Genomic DNA, 23,063 nt, shown 5'->3' with positions numbered 1-23,063 from the left:
TATATATATATGTATTTATGTATATATGCATTTATGTACCTATGTATATATGTATGTGTATATATGTATTTATAACAATACTGCGACTAGCCAAAAAATAGAGGAATACATATACCATAGTGGTACCAACAATTTCATATGGATGTGAGGCATGGGTTTTGAATGTTTCTGGGAGGAGGCAGCTAGAAGCAACAGAGATGTCATGCTTGAGAGCAATGTGTGGGGTGAATATCATGCTAAGAATTATAATACCCTTGGGGTGACCAAGGGTATAATTCAAAGGGGTCAGGGGTTGTTGAGATGATTAGAGCATAAAGATAATGGGCAATGGATGAGATAATGAAGATGTATAAATCTGGGGTGGAACATAGGAACAATTGGAGGAAGTAAAAGGCTTTGAGTTTTAGGTGGTTGAGCATCCAGCAGGCTTGTGTGACCATGTCAGATAGAAGAGGTTGTTAATGGATATGCGTGAATAAGGTGTGTGAATAAGGTAACTTTTATGAAGCTGGAGTCAAGTCCTGGAGATAAAAATGACAGTCCCTGAACTCCAAAGATGAGTGGGGATGTTGCAGTCAGAGGGTCATCTGATTTGTAATGTCTGCATATTTCTGGTCAAGACAAATTAAATGAATGATGGGGAATGTGTTTTCTTCTTTATGTCACTCTGCCTTGGCAGAGGATGGCTGCTAGAGGTAAAAGAACACATTCACTATCATTCATTCATTAATTTTATATACAATACACATTTCTTTATATATATACACACATACAACACACGCATGCACACATACACGTGCATACACATACAATACGTGCACACAGGGCCAGGAGCTGAGACTCGACCCCTGAAACTACATAAAGGTGAGTACATATGCATGCATGCATGGATGCACACACACACACAAGCGCATGTACATATGTTCACATATACACACCTGCACATGCATGCATGAATGTGCACACACACTCATTTTTCTATCCAAACAATTTGAAAATATCCTTTTACAGAAGCCATAACATTTTCTTACCAAACTAATAGGGAAACATCAAAGTAATGCGTGAGTGGTGTCCCAAGAGCTATAAAAGTTAAAAATTTAGGAAAAATACAACAGAGAGCACTAAATCCAATGTTGATATGGCATCAGGAATGTGACGGAAGACAGGCGGAGACAGCCTGGATGGTAAAAGTATCACTGTTTCAGCAACAAGGATACAAAAATAGGTTATTTAAGAGGCAAAACTTAAAAGTACAAGACTGTACAGCAATGAAGTTAGAAAGATTACTGATAACCTAAATAGAGATACACATGTAAATTCGAAGAAATAATTGAAAATGAAAAATTACTGAGAAGATTCAGAGAAAACAGAAATTTATGCCATAAATAGGGAGATGATAAACCAGGAGTTGGCAAAAAATTAGTGTAAATGTAGCAGAAATTACATAATCAGAACATGCATGTACTTTGATCTACAATAAAAAAAAAGATGCAAGATAGCCATACCAGTTTGATGAAGCAATGGGGAAAAATTTAAATACAAATGAAGTTACCAGTAGCTAAGGAACTAACCAAACATTTTAGATATGGGCATGTGAAACAGCAAATACATACAAGCCACATTTAAGAGTAAAGATTGTGCAATAAAGTTCAACCCTTTGACTGTCGAGACTCTTGCTCACAAACTTGCTCTCAGTGTTGAAGAATTTAAAAAAAAAAAAAAAAAATTTCTTATGAAATGATAAGAGAATCTTTTCCTGATGGTAATGACACCAAAAGAACGAAATTTGACTGAAAACCCATGGAATTAAGCTCTCGCAAAGTTAACAATCTCGGTGATATTCACGCATCGGCGATTTAGCCCAATTTGAGCCCTACTTTCGGCCAATTCCATTGTTCCAGTCAACCAAACTCATAGCTATTTCTTTAGAACTCCATTTGTTCTATCGACTGAGTACAAGAAACCACCCATTTACCAGTTTCAACTACTAATTGGCAATTTGGCTAATTTCACACAAATTAAAAAAGATACCAATTTTAAAACAGGGTCCAGAATGGATAATGCAGACAATCCTGGCACTAAAATAACATTTTCTCTGTTCATCAGTCATGCCTCCAGGCCCCCCTTTTATATTACTCTTGCTTTCTATTTTGAATTTTTATTCACACACAAAAAAAAAGATTTACTGTTATGCACACTACTGCATTATTGTAATAATTGTATAAATAATGTGAACCTATTCGTGACTGCATATTAGAATGGCACTTATTGGACAATGGTGTCATCTGTTTACTCTTGAACATCGGCAAAAATTGAACATTTCTGTTACTTTGCGCTCAATTTCAGGTCCTTTTCAACATGAAACCAATCAAAATCATCTCTATTTCTGTAATATGTCCTCCATTCTATCACATGAGACCAAGAAAACTAGAATACAACCATAAATACTATATGAAAATACACCTCAAAGTCAGCGTTTTAATCCAAAAACACGGTCGGAGTTTTTTTCTCATTAAGCAGTGCGTGCTGCAGATTTTTTTATACTGCGCACACTGACCACACAGACCCATTCTCTCACATGTGGGCCTACCAGCTTTCTCCCGTTTGATCTGAAACCGCTAGAATTTTGGAGTATAAATACAGTGGACCCCTGGCATTCGATGGCATCGGTATACGTTAAATCCGGTATTCGATACATTTTAACGCAAAAATTTTGCCTCGCCACTCGTTAAAAAACCCGCCATGCGCAATTCGTCCGGGACGCGTCCACGTGAGTGCCAGTGTTTACAAGCCAGCCAGTGTGCTCGCATCTAAGCATACATTCGGTACATTCCATATTATCACAGTGTTTTTGGTGCTTGTTAATGCAAAATAAGTCACCATGGGCCCCAAGAAAGCTTCTAGTGCCAACCCTGTGGTAAAAAGGGTGAGAATTAGTATGGAAATTAAGAAAGATTTTGAAGGGTTTGGGGCAAACCCTGAGAAGCCTATGCCAGTTGTGGAATCCATTGTGCCTACTTCAAAAATTAAGGAAATGTGTGCAAAGTGGGTTGAACTGCAAATCTTTATGGATGAAAATCACCCTAACACAGCTATTGCAAGCCATGCTGGTGACTATTGCAATGACAATGTTGTGGCCCATTTTAGACAAATCTTAAAGGAACGGGAGGTACAGAGCTCTATGGACAGATTTGTTGTGCGACAGGGGTCCAGTGACTCTCAAGCTGGTCCTAGTGGCATTAAAAGAAGGGAAGTAACCCCGGAAAAGGACTTGCTACCTCAAGTCCTAATGGAAAGAGATTCCCCTTCTAAACATTAACAACTTTGACACTCTCCCCTCCTCCCATCCCATCAATCATCACCAGATCTTCATTAAAGGTAAGTGTCATGTATTCTATTGTTAGTAGAGTGCTACTAACTGTGCATGTCTTCTTCAGTTTGTGTGCATTAAACTTAATATTTCATGTGGTAAAACTTTTTTTTTCATAGTACTTTTGGGTGTCTTGCACGGATTAATTTGATTTCCATTATTTCTTATGGGGAAAATTAATTCGCCTTCCGATAATTCTGGCATACGATGAGCTCTCAGGAACGGTTTAATATCGTATACCGGGGGTCCACTGTATGTCAAGAACACTGGCTCGTAAGACATATAGTATATACGACCGAAACAGTCAAAGGGTTAAAAGCATAGAACAGAGGGATCTAGAAGCAAGCAAATTAAAGATTATCAACAGATCATACAAATGCAGTACAGACAAATCTCCATTAAATTATATCCCTGTTATAAGTTGTCTCTTTTACCTGAAGACAAAAATTTTCACACCTCTATACCGTATATTGTCCACCCCTCAAGGACAGTTCTTTGATACTGGTGAGGGCTTTTTGATCTACAAAATTAGACCTGTGCTTCAATTCCTTGAATTGAGCCTGAACGCCTTTTATTCCCCCGAGTGGAATGAGCACTTCCCCTCACGAATATAATAATAATGCATATTGTACATAAACATAGTTACACGTACCCTCAAAAAAAAAAAAAAAAATCATATCGCACTGACGTGCATTATTCTAATCTATTCTAGAAAAGTATTGCTGGACCATACATCTTTAAGAGTATTATACTGTACAGTGCATATATTGTGCAAGTTACAGCATTAACATTTTTTTGACCAAAAAAAGTTTTGCATAGAACGATGACATATTTATAATAAGTCATTAACCCACACTGTTAGATAAAACTTGTCTGTAGACTGATACCCGCATGTTACACTGTTAAACTTCTATATATGTATAATCTACAGATAAATGCATGGTGAAAGGTAAGTGATGTACACGAGGGCCCTGCATATGCAGCAACTATTTTCAGTGTTCCACATTTCTGTTGGCTTTCAACTGAGCCACTGTTCCACCCGCCGGTGAACACAACCAATGGATGGAACATAATGAACAATGATTCAATTTGAAAGCCAACGAAAACATGAAACACCAAAAAGAAGGTGTTGTATATGCAAGGACTCCTGTATATTGTTTAGTTTACGTCTGCCCAAAACCAAAATATGAAGCAGTACTATAAGATCAGTAACTGAGTTGAGAAATATAAGCTATGATAAAAGATTGAATCACTAAAGAATATTCTTGATGGTTAACAGGAGAAAATATGGAATCATAATAACTGCATACTGCACAAGACAGAAAGATAAAATAGAGAAAAAACATATTGAAACCATAACAGGGAGAACAAGAGACCCCAACTATAAATTAATAATGTAAAACAGTGGTAAAAGGATACTTGATAGTACTGCTGTATTCCTATATAGTAATAGACTGCTGGAATGACATCAAACAGGAGGTAATAATTTTTACAAAATTATGACAAATTAACACTAATGATGGGACACCACAGGCATGGCTTTGCTGTTGTAACTTTCAATAGAAAAAAACTGATATTACACAAAAATCATTTGTCTTATCACTTTCAGAAAAGTGACCAAGTTAATAAGAATTTGTTACATATGCTTAAATACTTCACCATTCTAAGCAAAGCATGCATGCATATTCTGATATATTTAACTGTAATTTGCATGCAATTACTATAGTTGCATTACTTCAAGATATATACAAATGTTGCCACAATTGCATTTAATTTCATTAAAACAGACAGAGGTCCTCAAATGTCATATCAAATTTTTCTTTCTTAAGAATTTTATTATTAAAATAATGATATTGGTAGTCTTTCTGACGATCATTTACACTTACATTTGCCTCAAAGCCAAACACGAAATCACGATCAGGACTTGTAAAATTATCATTTGTCAACCAGGATTCAAATGAGACTTGATTTCTTGGTGAGAACTTTACATCATTATCAACACGTAACTGGAATTCATTTAACAATTCTTTTCTTTTCCTCAATGACTTATCTATTTCTTCTTGCCTCATCCACAAAGACTTTTTAATAGGATTTTCATACTTCTTCCATTTGTTTACAGTCATTTCTGGAACTTTAAAGTTATCCCACACACTCTTACTTTTTGATTTCAATACAACTGATGAAAAAGTAGTAGATAAATTGATCTCTTTGCCACTGTCTTGTACAGTAATGACTGGAGGCGAGTTCTCTCTTAATGGTATCTTGCACTCTCTTATGACAATCACATCGTCAGTTACATTTTTAATTTCATTTTCATCAGAGCTATTGCATAAAGAAGTCTCATCCATTGCAAGATCTTCTGATGTATTGTTTTCACCACTTTTGTTGGCATCTGTTTCACAAGTGTTTTTGTTGGTGTCTAATTCATGAGTGTCTTTGTTGACATCTGATCCATGAGTGTTCTTGGTGGCATCTGATTCATGAGTGTTCTTGTTGGCTACTGATTCATGAGTGTTTCTGATGGCATTTAATTCATGAGAATTATTTTCATCACAACTCTTTTTCTTTGTTAATCTCAAAGGGTATTCAAATGAACCAAAATCGTAAAATTTAACTACTTTCCTATCAGAACTAGCAGACTCCAAATCTTTCATTTTGTCTAACTGTGAATTATCTGTAAGTGGCAATGTAATGGATACTCCAGACAAAACAGCCATTGGTTGCTTATCACTATGAATATGACTTTGTACATGTGCAGCCAGCTCACTACAGCTTGCAAACGACAGTGAGCAGTCCTTACATCCATATATTTTACACTTATGGGGGCCCCGTTCAATCATAGCATCACCACATTCCTTACACGGACTCCAGATATCATGAATTCGTTTTAAATGATTTACTATTTTTCCAGGATATAGAAAATCATCACCACAAAACTGACATATGAATGATGGACGACCACTGTGACTGACCAAATGAATTTTCATTTTCCAAGCCTTATTGAACTGTTTGTAACAATAAAAACATTCATATTGCCCTCCTACATTATGGAAATGAGAGTGCATCTTAAGCTGCTTTTCTGATTCAAATATTTTTTTACATAGAGTACAAACATTTTTTTTGGGTTTAATATGTTCCTCTCTTCTATGTTGTAGAAGATCTCTCTTTTTGCTGAAAACTTCATTGCAGTCACTACAGTTCAGTTTTTTTTTTGCTCTCTTAGCCATATTTTTTTGGGATGGTTTGTCCTCTGTATGGCTCACCATGTGTTCTGAGGGGTAAAATTTGGCTATAGTTCAAGATTCATTTGGGGCAACTGATCAAGTAATTAAAGATTTCTTTTACAGTATTTTTACACAAACTAATAATGTTTCTGCACTACAGCATTGCAAGGTGTTTGCTAATACAGTATGGTGTATCTGCCTGACTAAGCCTTTGCTCTTTTAAACTTATCCCAAAATGTAAAGAGTTTACATCAGTTCTCATTTCACCTCTATCCCAAAGAGTCCTTGATCACTCATCTATTAACAAAAACATTTCAAAGTTACCACTGTTCAGGAAATGTTTCTTTGTATTACAAATGGAAGATTTTTAACTTGTCTATTGGACGTAAGCTGCTCCATCAAATCTGAAAAAATAGTGATCAAATTAAATAAATATGTTGTATTTGATATCTTGAATTTCTGTATGCCAGAGTACATTTTTTGCACAATTGACTGAATACTGTATATGACTACATCTTTCAGATAAGCCAAAATCTACCCAACACAGGACTGAGATTGAAATTTATTTGGTGCACTGAGCCTGAATAGCATGTTTAAACCGAAATAAGTACACCCCACAAAAAAGAAAAAAAGAACTATTCTGGGATGATCCTGTTTCTCTACAGGAATGGCCCAGTATGCCAACTTTGCATCCAGGGTAAAAAAATATTTAGTATTTCCAAAACTATCTAGCATCTCTTGATTTAATGGGAGAGGTTCTGAATCATAGGAAGTTAGTGCATGATCCTTCCTGTCATCTAGTGGGGATTTATACAGAATGTTTTTCTTAGCTGTTTCTTAAAGAAGATTCTCAAAATAACACCCTGACACAAAAATCAACAAAGCAAAACCAGAGTATAATAACATATTATAGAAAGACACACAATCAGCAATTGAAAACTGTTTAGACAACATTTCACTTGCACAGCAGGCTTTATCAAATCAGAGATCATACCAGGTGGTAGAACAATTTCAAGGCAGGAGAGAGGAACACAATCAGGTGTTAACACAAGACAACAAGAAAATATAAATGAACCACTGCAGTAGGCCTGCTGGCCTGAATTAGGTAGATCATGAAACATGTTGGCATGTTGAGTAGTGCTGATACCAGTTGGTACTGCTCGGTAGTATATATGGTTTAATATCTCTATTGAAGTAGGGTATTGTACTATATACGTGAATGATCATTAACCCTTTGACTGTTTCGGTCGTATATATATGTTTTATGAGCCACCGTGTTTGACGTATATATACTCATAAATTCTAGCAGCTTCAAATCAAGCAGGAGAAAGCTGGTAGGCCCACATGTGAGAGAATGGGTCTGTGTGGCCAGTGTGCACCATATAAAAAAAATCCTGCAGCACACAGTGCATAATGAGAAAAAAAAAAAACTCCGACCGCTTTTTTTAATTAAAATGCCGACTTTGTGGTCAATTTTGCGTATAGTATTTATGGTTGTATTCTCATTTTCTTGGTCTCATTTGATAGAATGGAAAACATATTATAGAAATAGAGGTGATTTTGACTGGTTTTACTATGAAAAGAACCTTGAAATGGAGCTCAAAGTAGGGAAAATGTTTGATTTTTGCCGATGTTCAAAAGTAAACAAATGATGTCATTTTTCCAATAAATGTCCAAGTAGCCATTCTAATATGCAGTCATGAATGGGTTGACATTATTTATACAATTATTACAATATTGCAGTAGTCTGCATAACAGTAACTGTTCTCCAGGGCCTGGAGACGTGACTGATGAACAAAGAAAAAGTTATTTTAGAGCCAGGAATGTCTGCATTGTTCATTCTGGACTATTTTGAAATTGTCATATTTTTTAATTTTTGTGAAATTAGCCAAATTGCAAATTTCTTTACCATGTTATTGGGTAATTGAAATTGGTAAATGGGTAGTTTCTTGTACTCAATCAATAAAAAAAATGGAGCTCTAAAGAAATAGCTATGAGTTTGGTCAACTGGAACAATGGAATTAGCCGAAAATAGGGCTCAAAGTGGGCAAAATCGCCAATTCGTAAATATCGCTGAAGTCGCTAACTTCATGAGAGCGTAATTCTGTCAGTTTTCCATCAAATTTCATTCTTTTGGTGTCATTACAATCAGGAAAAGATTCTCTATAATTTCATAATAATTTTTTGGGGGGGGATGGGGGGGAGGGTTGCGACACCAGAAGACACCTCAGGATTTGGGGTTGTGACAGTCAAGGAGTTAATGTGACTCCTTTCTTCAAAATGAGAGATAAGTCTCTACCATCAATTACTACCCAATCAGCCTGACATCAATAGTGGGGACAATATTAGAATCCACAAGAGCAGATATAATTAGAAGATGCTCTGATAGGCATAAGTGATCAAAGTGTCTCAATCTATCCATCTAAGAATGATGTTAGTAGTGACTTTGATCTTGCATAATGTTTTACCCTGATCTGGTGGTATACTCCAGATATAACACCAGGTATGATCCATCAGGCTTGATAAAGTCTGCTGTACTGGAAAAAATTTTGCCTAAATAAAGTTTCCAATTACTACACATGGGTCTTTGTCAACTACAAGGGAAAAATCACATTGTAATGAATCTTAAGTGGAGAAAAAGACGATGAGAGTTAAGTTTCTAGGCCTGCTCAGATAATAAATTAAAATTTAATGCTCAGATTTACCTCATTTAAAAAAGTATCAAAAAACAAAGTATATTCTCCAACATTTATTATTATGTTCCCTAATCTATACTACACACACACACACTACTTTTCTCCAGTGGTGGCTCCAATAGTTTTATATGGGATAAAGGGGAGCTGAGAGAATTTTGGGGGAATTCAACCAATCAATTTAAGACTCTTCTCAAAAGCCACTTAATCACCATAAACTAAACACTAATACTCAGTACACACATACTCACTTATGTACTTCCACATCATAACTTCAACAATCACTTTGAACCTTTTATCCATTGTTGACAGGAATATAATTGAATCATTGTTTTCACAAAAAGCATTTTCGAATATATGAATATATCTTTTGTCTTATACAAATTCTGATTCATTTATAATTAATAATCTATTGTGCAACTATGAAATAATTACTATCCTACTGTACAACTATGATATAATCCTTAGTGTTAAGTAGTCTGTAAGCCAATAATGTTAAGTTGGCCCATAATGCCTAGGCATAATAGAGGTTCTCTTTGCATTGCAACCCACTATTGTAAATACAAAATCTCAATGTACTGTTTGCAAAGACATAAAATAAATAAATTAATAATAAATAAATACCACTGCTTCTCTCAATTATACATATGTCACCTACGGAATTTGTACTTTGGGGTTCTATCTAAGCTGTCTACCTCAAACCAAATTATCACAACCACAAAAAAGGAAGTTATTAAAACCATCACAAACCAAAAATTTAAGCCACATTCTATACCCTTATTCAAATCATTATATTAACTATAGTAATGTCATTCAAACTTACTATTATTCACTCCACATTTTCAAACGTTATCCTATGTTCATTATTTTTCTAATTTAATCAAGTCTCCAACCATTATTATATCATTACTTCCTTAACTTTGTAATACTTTTGCAATTAAGTTTCAATTTAGCATTAAATTTTAATTTAATGTCTTTCACTACAATTTGTATTAACAGGTACAATACTACTGAGCAAAATTTTAGTGTATACTAGATTTATATACACAGACTATCTGGTAAATTGTTCTATTGTTAGTACTGTATTAGTCCTAACTTAAGACCATGTGAAATATTACACAAAACTATGGGCTTTGCCTTGTAAAAAATATACATTGTTCACCTACTATTATAACTATCTTCTTTTGAAAAATTTTATCTTATATAGTGATACTAAATAATGAGAAAATTTGCATTAATTCTGGCATACTGTATTAGTAAAATCTAAATATTCAACATGACACTAGAAATAATGCAACAGAATACATTTTATAGCAAATATTTTACGTATTGAATGAACATTTCACATATACAGTGGAGCCTCTACTTACGAGTTTAATCCATTCCGTGACCTTGCTTGCATCTGGATTTGCTCGTTTGTAGAGTCAATTTTCCTCATTTAAATTAACTGAAATGGAATTAATCCGTCCCAGTGGAATTCCAAACACAACAAAATTACTTGAATATTTCCCTAATATCAACTCTATAGCTTATTTATCTATCACAATTCATCTAATATGACATAAACAATATTAATAACATAGAAACATGAAATATACAATAGAATGAATGAAATATGTCATTACATATTAGAGTAGTCGTAGTGGAGGCTGAGGCACAGCAGCAATTGTTCCTGCTCCTGACTGTTATAAAAGCATGGGAAGGTATGTACCTTCCCATGCTTTTATAACAGAAAATGGAGTGTTTGTAAGGCAAACTCCATTAGATCACTATGTAGTTTCATAAGGAAAACAATAATAATAATAATATGTACTGTAATAATAATAATAATAATAAAAATAATAATGATGATAATACGTAATAATAACACTATAGCATTTACCTTGGAGAAGAGATGCTGGCAAAGGTTGATGAGGGAGAAGAGATGCTGGGCACAGCGGCGTATGCCGTCAAGAGTTTATTTCGTTTCGTCCTTTTTCTATCGCTTAATTGCTACACTCTTAGTTTGTGTTTATCAATGATTTCCTGGTTTAATTCCATGGAAATCATCCTCTTTTTCTTCTCAGCACTGTCTTTGCACTTGTTTTCTTAGGAGCCATGGTTAGAAACAAGAAATTCTGCAAAATAACTGCACGAAACATAAGCAAATCACGAGAATTATCTCCACCACCCGTTGAAGCACAAGCAGACTTAGTGTTGTTTTCATACACGTAATGCCACCTTGTGGTGGTGTTCTCAAACTCACTTATACGTAGTACTATTATAATTATTATAGTATTATTTATTATTAGTAGTACGTACGTATTATTATAATTTATATTATGTATATTATTATATAATTATTATATTATACGTATTATTATACAGTGGTCCTCAATAATCGTCGGGCTCGATAGTTCTCCTTTTTGGAAATCGTCGCGTTATTTTCATCCAAACATTGGCTCACAAATGGTTGGTTGACTCGCTAATCGTCGTTCGTCCTGGACGCGTACTCACGGCGGCTCTGAGCCGTCTCGGCCTCCCTTCCCAGCCAGTGTGCCATTGTTTACCAGTGAGCGATGATCCCCCCACTTGTTCATACGAAATATTTCATAATACGTATTCCATTCATTTTAGTGCTTGCAAGTGCTAAATAAGCTATCATGACTCCAAAGAAAGCTCCTAGTGCCAAGCCTTTGGTAAAGAAGGTGAGAAATACGATTGAATTTAAGAAAAACATCATTGAACAATATGAAAGTGGCGTACATGTGGCCGAACTGGCCAGGATGTATAACAAATCCCGTACAACCATATCTTCCATTGTGGCCAAGAAAAAGGAAATCAAGGAAGCTGTTGTTGCAAAGGGGGGTAAATACTATGCTGACAAAAATGAGATCACCAGTACTCGAAAATGTTGAGAAGTTATTATTGGCGTGGATAAACGAGAAACAATTAGCAGGAGATAGTCTTATGACGTCCATTATTTGTGAAACTGGTAAAGAAATTGCCTGCAATGAGTACTGATATTTGTGAATTTAAGGCCAGCAAAGGTTGGTTTGAGAGATTTAAGAACCGTAGTGGCATACACAGTGTGATAAGGCATGGCGAGGCTGCCAGTTCAGACAAAATTACAGCTACAAAATTCCTAAGTGAATTCAAGGAGTACATAGAGGCTGAAGGACTGAAACCTGAACAAGTGTTCAATTGTGACGAAACAGGCCTCTTTTGGAAGAAAATGCCAAAGAGGACCAACATTACTCAGGAGGAAAAGGGACTGCCAGGACACAAGCCTATGAAAGACAGGCTGACACTCATGTTCTGTGCTAATGTTAGTGGGGATTTCAAAGTGAAGCCGTTACTAGTGTACCATTCTGAAAATCCCAGAGTGTTCAGGAAAAACAATGTTATGAAAAGTAAATTGTGTGTGTTTTGGAGATCTAATAATAAGGCGTGGGTCACGAGGGACATTTTCGTCGAGTGGTTCAATGAAGTGTTTGGCCCTAGTATGAAGAATTACCTCCTGGAAAAGAAATTGGATCTCAATGCACCTGCTCATCCTCCAAACTTGGATGACCTAATTCTGCAGGAGTTTGGATTCATCGCAGTAAAGTTCTTGCCCCCGAATACCACTCCTCTCCTCCAGTCCATGGACCAGCAGGTTATTTCAAACTTTAAAAAACTCTACACCAAAGCAATGTTTCAAAGGTGCTTTAATGTGACCTCAGACACTCACTTGACCCTAAGAGATTTTTGGAAAGAACACTTCAGTATCCTCCATTGCATAAGCCTTATAGGTAAGGCTTGGGAGGGAGTGACTACCAGGACTTTGAACTCTGCTTGGAGAAAATTGTGGCCAGATTGTGTCCACAAGAGGGATTTTGAAGGGTTTGTGGCTGACCCTGATGAGCCTATGTCAGTTGTGAACTCTATTGTGGCATTGGGGAGTTCCAATGCCACAATAGAGTTCACATCTATGGGGTTGGATGTGAGTTTGGAGGATGTGGAAAAGTTGGTGGAGGACCACAACGAAGAGCTAACTACTGAGGAGCTGCAAGAGCTTCAGCAGGAACAGCAACAGATCGCAGCTCAATATCTTGCTGCAGAGGAGGAGGAAGAGAGGTGGAAGAAGGTGCTTTCTTCAGAATTTAAGGATATTTTTGAAATGTGGGGTAGGATGGAAAGATTTATGGAGAAACATCACCCTGAGAAGGATGTTGCAAGCCATATCGGCAACTTGTACAGTGACAGAGTCTTGGCCCATTTTAAGGAAGTTTTAAAGAGACGCCAGAAACAGAGCTCTCTGGACACTTTTTTTGCAAGACAGGACTCCAGTGACTCTCAAGCTGATCCTAGTGGCATTAAGAAACAGAGAAGAAAAGTAGCCCAGAAAAGGACTTGGTACCTGAGGTGCTGATGGAAGGGGATTCCCCTTCCAAACAGTAAATAATCCAATCCCTCTCCTCCTCCAGTCTTCCATACACTAAGAAGAATTGCCAATAAAGGTAAGTGTTATGCTGTTAATGTTTCATTCATCATGTCCCATTATATTGTTTATGTACTACATCTACATTTCATGTAAAAAAAATTTTTTTGTTTTAATACTTCTGGGTGTCAGGAACGGATTAATTGTATTTACATTATTTCTTATGGGGAAAATTGATTCGAAAATCGTCTATTTCGATAATCGTCGCACTTCCAGAAACGGATTAACAACGATAAATGAGGGACCACTGTAATTTATATTATATTATGTATATTATTATACTGTATAATTATTATATTATACATATTATTATTATTATAATTTATTACATTATGTATATTATTATATACAGTGGACCCCCGCATAACGATCACCTCCAAATGCGACCAATTATGTAAGTGTATTTATGTAAGTGCGTTTGTACGTGTATGTTTGGGGGTCTGAAACTGACTAATCTACTTCACAATATTCCTTATGGGAAAAAATTCGGTCAGTACTGGCACCTGAACATACTACTGGAATGAAAAAAGTTCGTTAACCGGGGGTCCACTGTAATTATATTATACGTATTATTATTATTATTATTATTATTACAATACTCTTGCTTACCATTTGGAATTTTTATTCACACAAAAAATAGAAGATTTACTGTTATGCAGACTACTGCATTATTGTAATAATTGTATTAATAATGTCAACCCACTCATGACTGCGTATTTGGAATGGCCATTCAGACAAGTATTATTTACTCTTGAACACCGGCAAAAATCGAACATTTCTGCAACTTAGAGCTCAATTTCAAGGTATGTACTTTTTGTTAAGAAATCAATCAAAATCATATCTATTTCTGTAATATATCTTCCATTCTATCAAATGAGACCAAAAAATGAGAATACAACCATAAAAACCATACAAAAATATACTGCTAAGAGGCAGCTAATGGCTGAAGAGTGAGCTCTATTATTTATGGTCTGATTTCTTTCAATTTTGGTGTACGTTAAGAAGCATCTTTCCGTCATACATTGCCCAAGTTTCAATAAGATAGTCCAACAAACAAATGAGATCCAATTCCCTAGATCAAGAACAAGAACCCCTCACCAGCGTCAAGGAACCTCCCTTGAGTCCTGCTTGCATCTGGAAATTTCACTTGCATCTGGAAGCAAAAAATCGACCGAGTGACTGCTCGTATCTGGAAAAACTCACACGTGGGTGCACTCGTAAGTAGAGGTTCCACTGTATATTAATGTTTAAAACTTAATTACAGTACAATGTACTGTACTCTAATCCCCAAATACTCAACAAATTCCAAGCCTGCAAATTTACCAATATGCAAGTTTTGATTTTTATCTTATTGCCCTGTGGGCTTCAAGCCAGGTTTAAGAATCTGTAACTTGTGCATAGTACACTATGTCACTGCCTTGACTAAAGTGCAACAAACTCCTATAAAGAGGTAGTAGTATTTATATATGAAGTCCAACTAACCTTGCCGTATACTGGCTGAACCTTCTGTCACTATTAGCATTATGAAATGTCTGACAGAAATGCTCTTAGACCTTCAACTTTCATATTTTCCTCATTTTCACTTTATATTTATTTGTTTAAATTATTTTAAGTGTATAGTATATGCCATAAGAATATTTCATATACAGCATTTATGTTAAACAATCTAATTATTCTAGCTCTGCTTTAACCCTTAAATGGTCCAAACGTATATATACGTTTTTTCAACATCTGAAAGTATGTAAAAAAATGTAGATCTTCTTTTTTGTTTTACATTTGAAAACGTATAAAAAAAACTTTTATCTACATTTTTTTTTTGTTATATTTGAAAATATGCAAAAAAAAGTAGATCTACTTTTGTAGCACTACGAATTTGAACGTCGATCTGTTTGGACCGTTTAAGGGTTAAATACTATGCTGTACTTAGGTATAAAAAGTCACGGAGGCTCAGAATGCACATTCCCCATTTTTATGTAAACACTGTACAAGCTTAGTAGTTGAAAATTTACTATCTGTGGGATTCTGGTAGAAAGCATATACAGTGGACCCCCGCATAACGATGGCATCGCATAGCGATTTTTCCGCATAACGATTACTTTTATCGCAAAATTTTTGCCCCGCATACCGATTAAAAACCCGCATACCGATTTTCGTCCGAGACGCGTCCAATGTGCCCTCACATGTGCCGGCCGTCCCATTGTTTACCAGCCAGCCTCCGCGGTAACATCCAAGCATACACTCGGAATATTTCGTATTATTACAGTGTTTTCGGTGGTGTTTCTGGAAAATAAGTGACCATGGGCCCCAAGAAAGCTTCTAGTGCCAACCCTGTGGTAAAAAGGGTGAGAATTAGTATGGAAATTAAGAAAGATTTTGAAGGGTTTGGGGCTAACCCTGAGAAGCCTATGCCAGTTGTGGAATCCATTGTGCCTACTTCAAAGATTAAGGAAATGTGTGCAGAGTGGTTTGAACTGCAAACCTTTATAGATGAAAATCACCCTGACACAGCTGTTGCAAGCCGTGCTTGTGACTATTTCAATGACAATGTTATGGCCCATTTTAGGAAAGTCTTGAAGAAACGGGAGGTACAGAGCTCTATGGACAGATTTGTTGTGCGACAGAGGTCCAGTGACTCTGAAGCTGGTCCTAGTGGCATTAAAAGAAGAAGGGAAGTAACCCCAGAAAAGGACTTGCTACCTCAAGTCCTAATGGAAGGGGATTCCCCTTCTAAACAGTAAGAAGATAATGCTCTCCCCTCCTCCCATCCCATCAATCATCACCAGATCTTCAATAAAAGTAAGTGTCATGTAATTGTGCATGCCTTTTTCAGTTTGTGTGTATTAAAATTAACATTTCATGTGGTAAAAAAAATTTTTTTTCATACTTTTGGGCGTCTTGCACGGATTAATTTTATTTCCATTATTTCTTATGGGGAAAATTAATTCGCATAACGATTATTTCGCATAACGATGAGCCCTCTTGCACGGATTAAAATCGTTAACCGGGGGTCCACTGTACAATGGAACCCTGGATTTCGACTATAATCCATTCCAGAAGGTCGCCCTAAATCCAAAAACCGAAGTAATATTTCCCAAAAGAATTAACGTAAATACAATTAATCTGTTCCAGACACCCAAAAATATTAGCAAAAAATACATTTTTTAAAGATTAACTATAGTTTCACATACAGAAAACAATGAGAAATAGATATAAAACACAAATTTTAATGATAAATGAACATTATATACCTTTATTGAAGACACTTGTTGGCGTATTGAAGAAGGCGAGGAGGGGAGAGGGAGTTGGGGTTATTGTTTGGAAGGGGAATCCCCCTCCATAAGGACTTCAGGTATCAAAGCCCTCTCTGGGGTTACTTTCCTTCTTTGTTTTTTAGTGGCACTAGGACCATCTTGAGAGTCACTGCACCCCTGTTGCACAAAAATAAAAAATGGCCAGAGAGGTCTGTTTCTGGCATCTCTTTAAGATTTGCCTGAAATGGGACAGGGTCTTGTCACTGAATTCTATCACATTTATCACTTTCTTTACCAAAGGGCTGGCACTAGGAACTTTCTTTGGGCCCATGGTGGCTTATTTTGCAGTCACACTCAATAAACAACCACAAAAAACAATGGATTATAATGAGATGTTTGGATGAATGTGCAGAATGTTGCTCACTCACCCAGAGACACAGGTAGACTGACTCACAAACGCAGCAGAGTGGCGGGCAGACACGTCCAATACGGCCGATTTCTGAGTTGCTGGCTGAAATCTAGGGAAGAATTTTGGCCAAAAAAGGTGGCCGAAATCCAATTTGGCTGATATCCAGGGTTCCACTATACTGTATATTGTGGGAAACAGTATAAAATAAAGATGCATACCAATTTCTAAACATGTTAATTGAACTGTTTCTGAAAATAATTACCTTTATAAGAGATCAGCAGCAATCTAATCCAAGATGTTGCAGGTAATCCAGGTGGACTTGTAATCTAGGTTGTTTTGCAAAGTTTGCCATTTTAAAACTCCACTATGCATTCTGCTGAATGAAAATGAATCTTTAATACAAAATTTAAAAAATACTGCCCAGAAATTAACTAGTTATTAAAAATGCCTTATTTATTTATTTATTTATTTATTTGAACATGATACAGTGAAGTACAAAAGAATACAGTTAAATGCAGCATGCCAAAGCCACTTGAATGCATAGCATTACGGGCAGGCTTAAAATTAACTTAAGATTAACAAAGCAATGATATATTTAGTGGTACAAAAATTATTGTAAAACAGATAACAATTTAGTACAAATGAGTATTACAAAGACAGGTTATATGGTCAATTACTGTGTTGCTGTGTAATCAGTAGAATGGAGTATTCTGTTAGGTAATGAAGTTAAATAGTAACAAAGTTTGATTGGGTCACAGGTTAACATTTATGAGATACAATAATGAGATACATATATGAGATACAATTTATGAGATACTATTATTCAGTATTTATTTAGTTGTGGGTGAGTAAGTGATTTTTGAGAAGAGACTTGAACTTATAAACAGACAGTGTTTCTTTTATATTCACAGGTAATGTATTCCAGATTTTAGGGCCTTTTATGTGCATTGAGTTTTTGCATAGCGTGCGATGGACACGAGGAACATCTAAGAGTGATCTGTGTCTTGTGTTATGGTCATGTGTTCTGTTGAGGTTGGTAAGGAGATGTTTGAGGGGAGGGTTTATGTCAGAGTTAAGTGTTCTATGTATGTAGTAGGTGCAGTAATAAGTATGGATGTTTTGTATTGTGAGTAGGTTTAGAGTTTTGAATATTGGTGGAGTGTGCTGTCTGTAGTGGGAATTTGTTATCATTCTGACTGCAGCCTTTTGTTGGGTGATTAGTGGTCTGAGATGGTTTATTGTTGTTGAGCCCCATGCACAAATTCCATAGGTGAGATAGGGGTAAATAAGTGAGTGATATAGGGCCAGGAGGGCTGACTGTGGAACATAGTACCGTATCTTCGACAGTATGCCTACGGTCTTGGAATTTTTTTTGGAAATTTGTTGTATATGTGTTTGAAATTTGAGTCTATTATCAAGGTGGATTCCTAGGAATTTTCCCTCTGAGTTTTGTGATAGGTGATCCATTTATCATTATGTTAAGAGACACATCTGCAGCTCTGTTACCAAACTGAATGTAGTAGGTTTTGTCAATGTTTAGAGTAAGTTTGTTGGTCTTCATCCAGGTTGATATTTTCTGTAATTTGGTATTTACAGTAATGGCTAGCATGACTGGGCTCGGGTGGGAGTAGACGTATGTAGTGTCATCTGCAAATAGTGTGAGTTTGAGTAGTTGCGATGCATTTGGTAGGTCATTTATGTATATGAGAAAGAGAAGAGGGCCTAGGACACTTCCCTGTGGGACACCAACTGTAATTGGCTGTGCGGAAGAGTTTGCCCCATTTGTGTACACATATTGGCTTCCGTTGCTGAGGTATGACTTTAGGTAGTTGAGGGAGTGCCCTCTTATAACAAATATGTATCTTAAAACCGAACACTAGAACACTCACAGTCCGCATTCATTTTGATATTGTTATTCAAAACCAAGAGAACCTTCTAAAGACCTGTAGCTCAGTAATATCAGTTTCAATGAAAATGTTCAGAAAGATAAAAGTACTTGGGTAAATAATTAAGGCAAGGTTTATTTATATAAACTGAACAAAAAATATACTAAATGCAAAAAAAAGTTATTATGAGGTGGGAAATGTAACAGCCAAATTACAAAACAGGTTTATGCAATATATTAATGCATACAGTATTATAAACTAAAACCTGAAAAAAACACAAAAGTTCAGAGATATGTTTAACAAATGGAAATGAAATCATACAAGGAAAAGCACTGGAAAACATACAAAGGAGGATGATAAAGTTGGGTGCTACTTTAGCGTGCAGTGTACCGCAGTATTCGTAGTCTATGCTGCAAACTGACTTTTAATGTGCGGTCAACCTTTTCTGTTATAATTAACCTAACCTAACCTGGTTAGGTTAGATCAGACCACACGCTAAAGTGTAAATGAGCTGGTAGACCGCACGCTAAAGAAGCACCCAAAGCTGATCCTGTGAATCAGAAATCTTCCCTATGAGGATAAACTGAAGGCCTGAATCTGCACTCTCTAGAAAGACACAGAATTAGGGGGGATATGATTAAGGAAAACAGGAATAAATAAAGGGAATGTAAACTGTGTACTAAATTATCTACCCAAAGCAGGACTCGCAGGAATGGTTTTAAGTTGAAAAAATTCAGATTCAGGAAGGATATAGGAAAGCACTGGTTTGGTAATAGAGTTGTGGATGAGTGGAACAAACTCCCGAGTACCATCATAGAAACTAAAACGTTGTGTAGTTTTAAAAATAGGTTGATAAATACATGAGTGGGTGTGAGTGGGTGTGAATTGGACCTGACTATCTTGTGCTAATAGGTCTGATGCTGTGCTCCTTCCTTAAGTGGATGTGACCTGACCTGACTAGGTTGGGTCATTGTCTTAAGACAGTGGGAGACTTGGACCTGCCTCGCATGGGCCAGTAAGCCTGCTGCAGTGTTCCTTCTTTCTTATGTTCTTTTTCATAGTATTTAGGGCAGTCTAAAACTAGGACAAATACTAATGCATCAGTCCCATTGATTGGACCACATATGACATAGTTTAATAGCTGTATTATGCATGTCATACCCATCCTGTGCAATGTGCAACTGAGAGATGTCTATGTTCTGTAGTGCCTATGGGAAAAGATTTTTTTTTCACATAACCTAACCTAATGTTACCCAACTTAACCTAACCAGCATCAGGCTGGTCTAGGTTAAGTTAGGTTTGGCTGGATTAGGTTATTAAATTTACTTATCAAAATAAAGCTTGTTTCCTGTGTCTAAATTTAACTTTTCATTGCAAAACCTGGTTAATAAACAAGAATTTACATAAATGATATTCTTTGACTATTACCATCTAAAAAAAACAATTTGAACAAACATTTTTGTTCTTGTGGAATGGACTATGTGGATATTATTTGAAACAACAGAACAGTACATTTCTGTCCAAGAAAAAAAATAATCAAGGACTCCAATGGAAATAAGTCACTGTGACTTCTGGGGAGTTATCCTAGGTAATTTACACTATGTATGATAATTGTACTTATATGCACCTGTGCCTAAATAAACTTACTAACAATGACCAAAATATCTTGTTCTGTAATCTATCCAATGTGAAGACTCAACACTTAACACAGTCAACCAAATTAATTCAAATCTCTGGTCCAGTCAACTCAGCCATGCAGGACACTGGTGGCGATATAATTTCTCATATGACCAATCTTGTTATTATTAGCATTACCGTATTATGATTATTATTATGTATGGAGAAATAATGGAAATACAAAGAAATACTAGGACTCCAGAGGAAATAAGTCACCGACTTTCTGGGAATTATCCTAGGTAATTTACACTATGAATGATAATTGTACTTATGTGTACCTGTGCCTAAATAAACTTATAAACACATGGGTCATTCAGTGCCTCGAGAATGGGAAGCAGTCAGGCCAATGTCCTTGGATCAAGAGCCCCATTTTCCCCCTAAGCAGCATCCAAGAAGCCCTGTTTGGAGTCCCCACCACCCTAATAGATGTCAAGACACTAGTATTTTAATACACACTAAGGTTCTCTAGCTCCTGGCCTGCCACGGTAAATGAAAGGAGCAAGTTGACCATGACTGGCTGATATACCACCACTTGTGAACCTCAACTCTCACATAACATTCCAACAAACAACAGTTTTAAAGAATTAAAACTGGTGGTACTTACAATGTAATGTACTCGTGTACATGTAGTTAATGATCTGTAGTTATTTTGATTACATTAGCTGCTGCTGTGGTTACTTCTCAATTATTTAACTCACTGTGGGATCCTCCAGCAAATTCCTCTCGTGTAGTGTTATTTTCTGTTCCTTTCCTCCATGATTATTATTAATGGAACGTTGTTGTCACTTGTGGGGTAAATGTTCATCTAATTGACGCATATATAACAGCAGGAGCTGCAGGAACACCTATTGGTCGCTTACTGTTGTTGGTGTTATTACTGTTGTTGGTGTTATTACTGTTGTTGGTGTTATTGTTGTTGCTATTACTGTTGTTGGTGTTATTGTTGTTGCTACTGCTGCTGATATTGTTGTTGGTGTTGCTATTACTGTTGTAGGTGTTATTGTTGTTGGTGTTGCTATTACTGTTGTTGGTGTTATTGTTGTTGCTATTACTGTTGTTGGTGTTATTGTTGTTGGTGCAAAGCTCAAGGCGGACATCAACCAAATCTTTCAGTGGGCTGCAGAAAACAATATGAAGTTCAACGATGAGAAATTTCAATTACTCAGATATGGTAAACATGAGGAAATTAAATCTTCATCAGAGTACAAAACAAATTCTGGCCACAAAATAGAGCGAAACACCAACGTCAAAGACCTGGGAGTGATCATGTCGGAGGATCTCACCTTCAAGGACCATAACATTGTATCAATCGCATCTGCTAGAAAAATGACAGGATGGATAATGAGAACCTTCAAAACTAGGGAGGCCAAGCCCATGATGACACTCTTCAGGTCACTTGTTCTATCTAGGCTGGAATATTGCTGCACACTAACAGCACCTTTCAAGGCAGGTGAAATTGCTGACCTAGAAAATGTACAGAGAACCTTCACGGGGTGCATAACGGAGATAAAACACCTCAATTACTGGGAGGGCTTGAGGTTCCTAAACCTGTATTCCCTGGAATGCAGGTGGGAGAGATACATGATTATATACACCTGGAAAATCCTAGAGGGACTAGTACCGAACTTGCACACGAAAATCACTCACTACGAAAGCAAAAGACTTGGCAGACGATGCACCATCCCCCCAATGAAAAGCAGGGGTGTCACTAGCACGTTAAGAGACCATACAATAAGTGTCAGGGGCCCGAGACTGTTCAACTGCCTCCCAGCACACATAAGGGGGATTACCAACAGACCCCTGGCAGTCTTCAAGCTGGCACTGGACAAGCACCTAAAGTCAGTTCTGGATCAGCAGGGCTGTGGCTCGTACGTTGGTTTGTGTGCAGCCAGCAGCAACAGCCTGGTTGATCAGGCTCTGATCCACCAGGAGGCCTGGTCACAGACCGGGCCGCGGGGGCGTTGACCCCCGGAACTCTCTCCAGGTAAACTCCAGGTGTTGCTATTACTGTTGTTGGTGTTATTGTTGTTGCTACTGCTGCTGATATTGTTGTTGGTGTTATTGTTGTTGCTACTGCTGCTGATATTGTTG

At 36.7% G+C, this 23,063-nt stretch overlaps 1 protein-coding gene across 3 annotated transcripts; it reads right to left on the bottom strand.

Moving 5' to 3' along the window:
* Positions 1 to 26: 26 nt before the first annotated feature.
* LOC128694857 (uncharacterized) lies at positions 27 to 22,311 on the bottom strand. Of its 3 annotated transcripts, XM_070094285.1 has the most exons (4): positions 21,577 to 22,311; positions 17,672 to 17,782; positions 10,658 to 10,734; positions 27 to 6,998 (listed from the first exon to the last, which is right to left on the bottom strand). In XM_070094285.1, the coding sequence occupies exon 4, from the start codon at positions 6,634 to 6,636 to the stop codon at positions 5,149 to 5,151; it is 1,488 nt and encodes a 495-aa protein (XP_069950386.1). In that variant the 5' UTR covers positions 6,637 to 6,998; positions 10,658 to 10,734; positions 17,672 to 17,782; positions 21,577 to 22,311; the 3' UTR covers positions 27 to 5,148. The 3 variants fall into 3 exon arrangements, with proteins under 3 accessions (XP_069950386.1, XP_069950387.1, XP_069950385.1); XM_070094286.1 differs by lacking the exon at positions 10,658 to 10,734 and having other exon boundaries at positions 17,672 to 17,785; XM_070094284.1 differs by lacking the exon at positions 10,658 to 10,734.
* Between the last annotated feature and the right edge of the window lie 752 nt (positions 22,312 to 23,063).

The sequence above is a fragment of the Cherax quadricarinatus genome, chromosome 45, assembly GCF_038502225.1.
Source record: "Cherax quadricarinatus isolate ZL_2023a chromosome 45, ASM3850222v1, whole genome shotgun sequence".
NCBI classification, from domain to species: domain Eukaryota; kingdom Metazoa; phylum Arthropoda; class Malacostraca; order Decapoda; family Parastacidae; genus Cherax; species Cherax quadricarinatus.
Note: the sequence above shows the minus strand (reverse complement) of the source record. Positions and strands in the feature narration are given on the sequence as shown.

What these genes read in the sequence shown, in the direction of transcription:
- LOC128694857 (XM_070094286.1), bottom strand. Translation starts at nt 6,636, where the DNA reads ATGGTGAGCCATACAGAGGACAAACCATCCCAAAAAAATATGGCTAAG.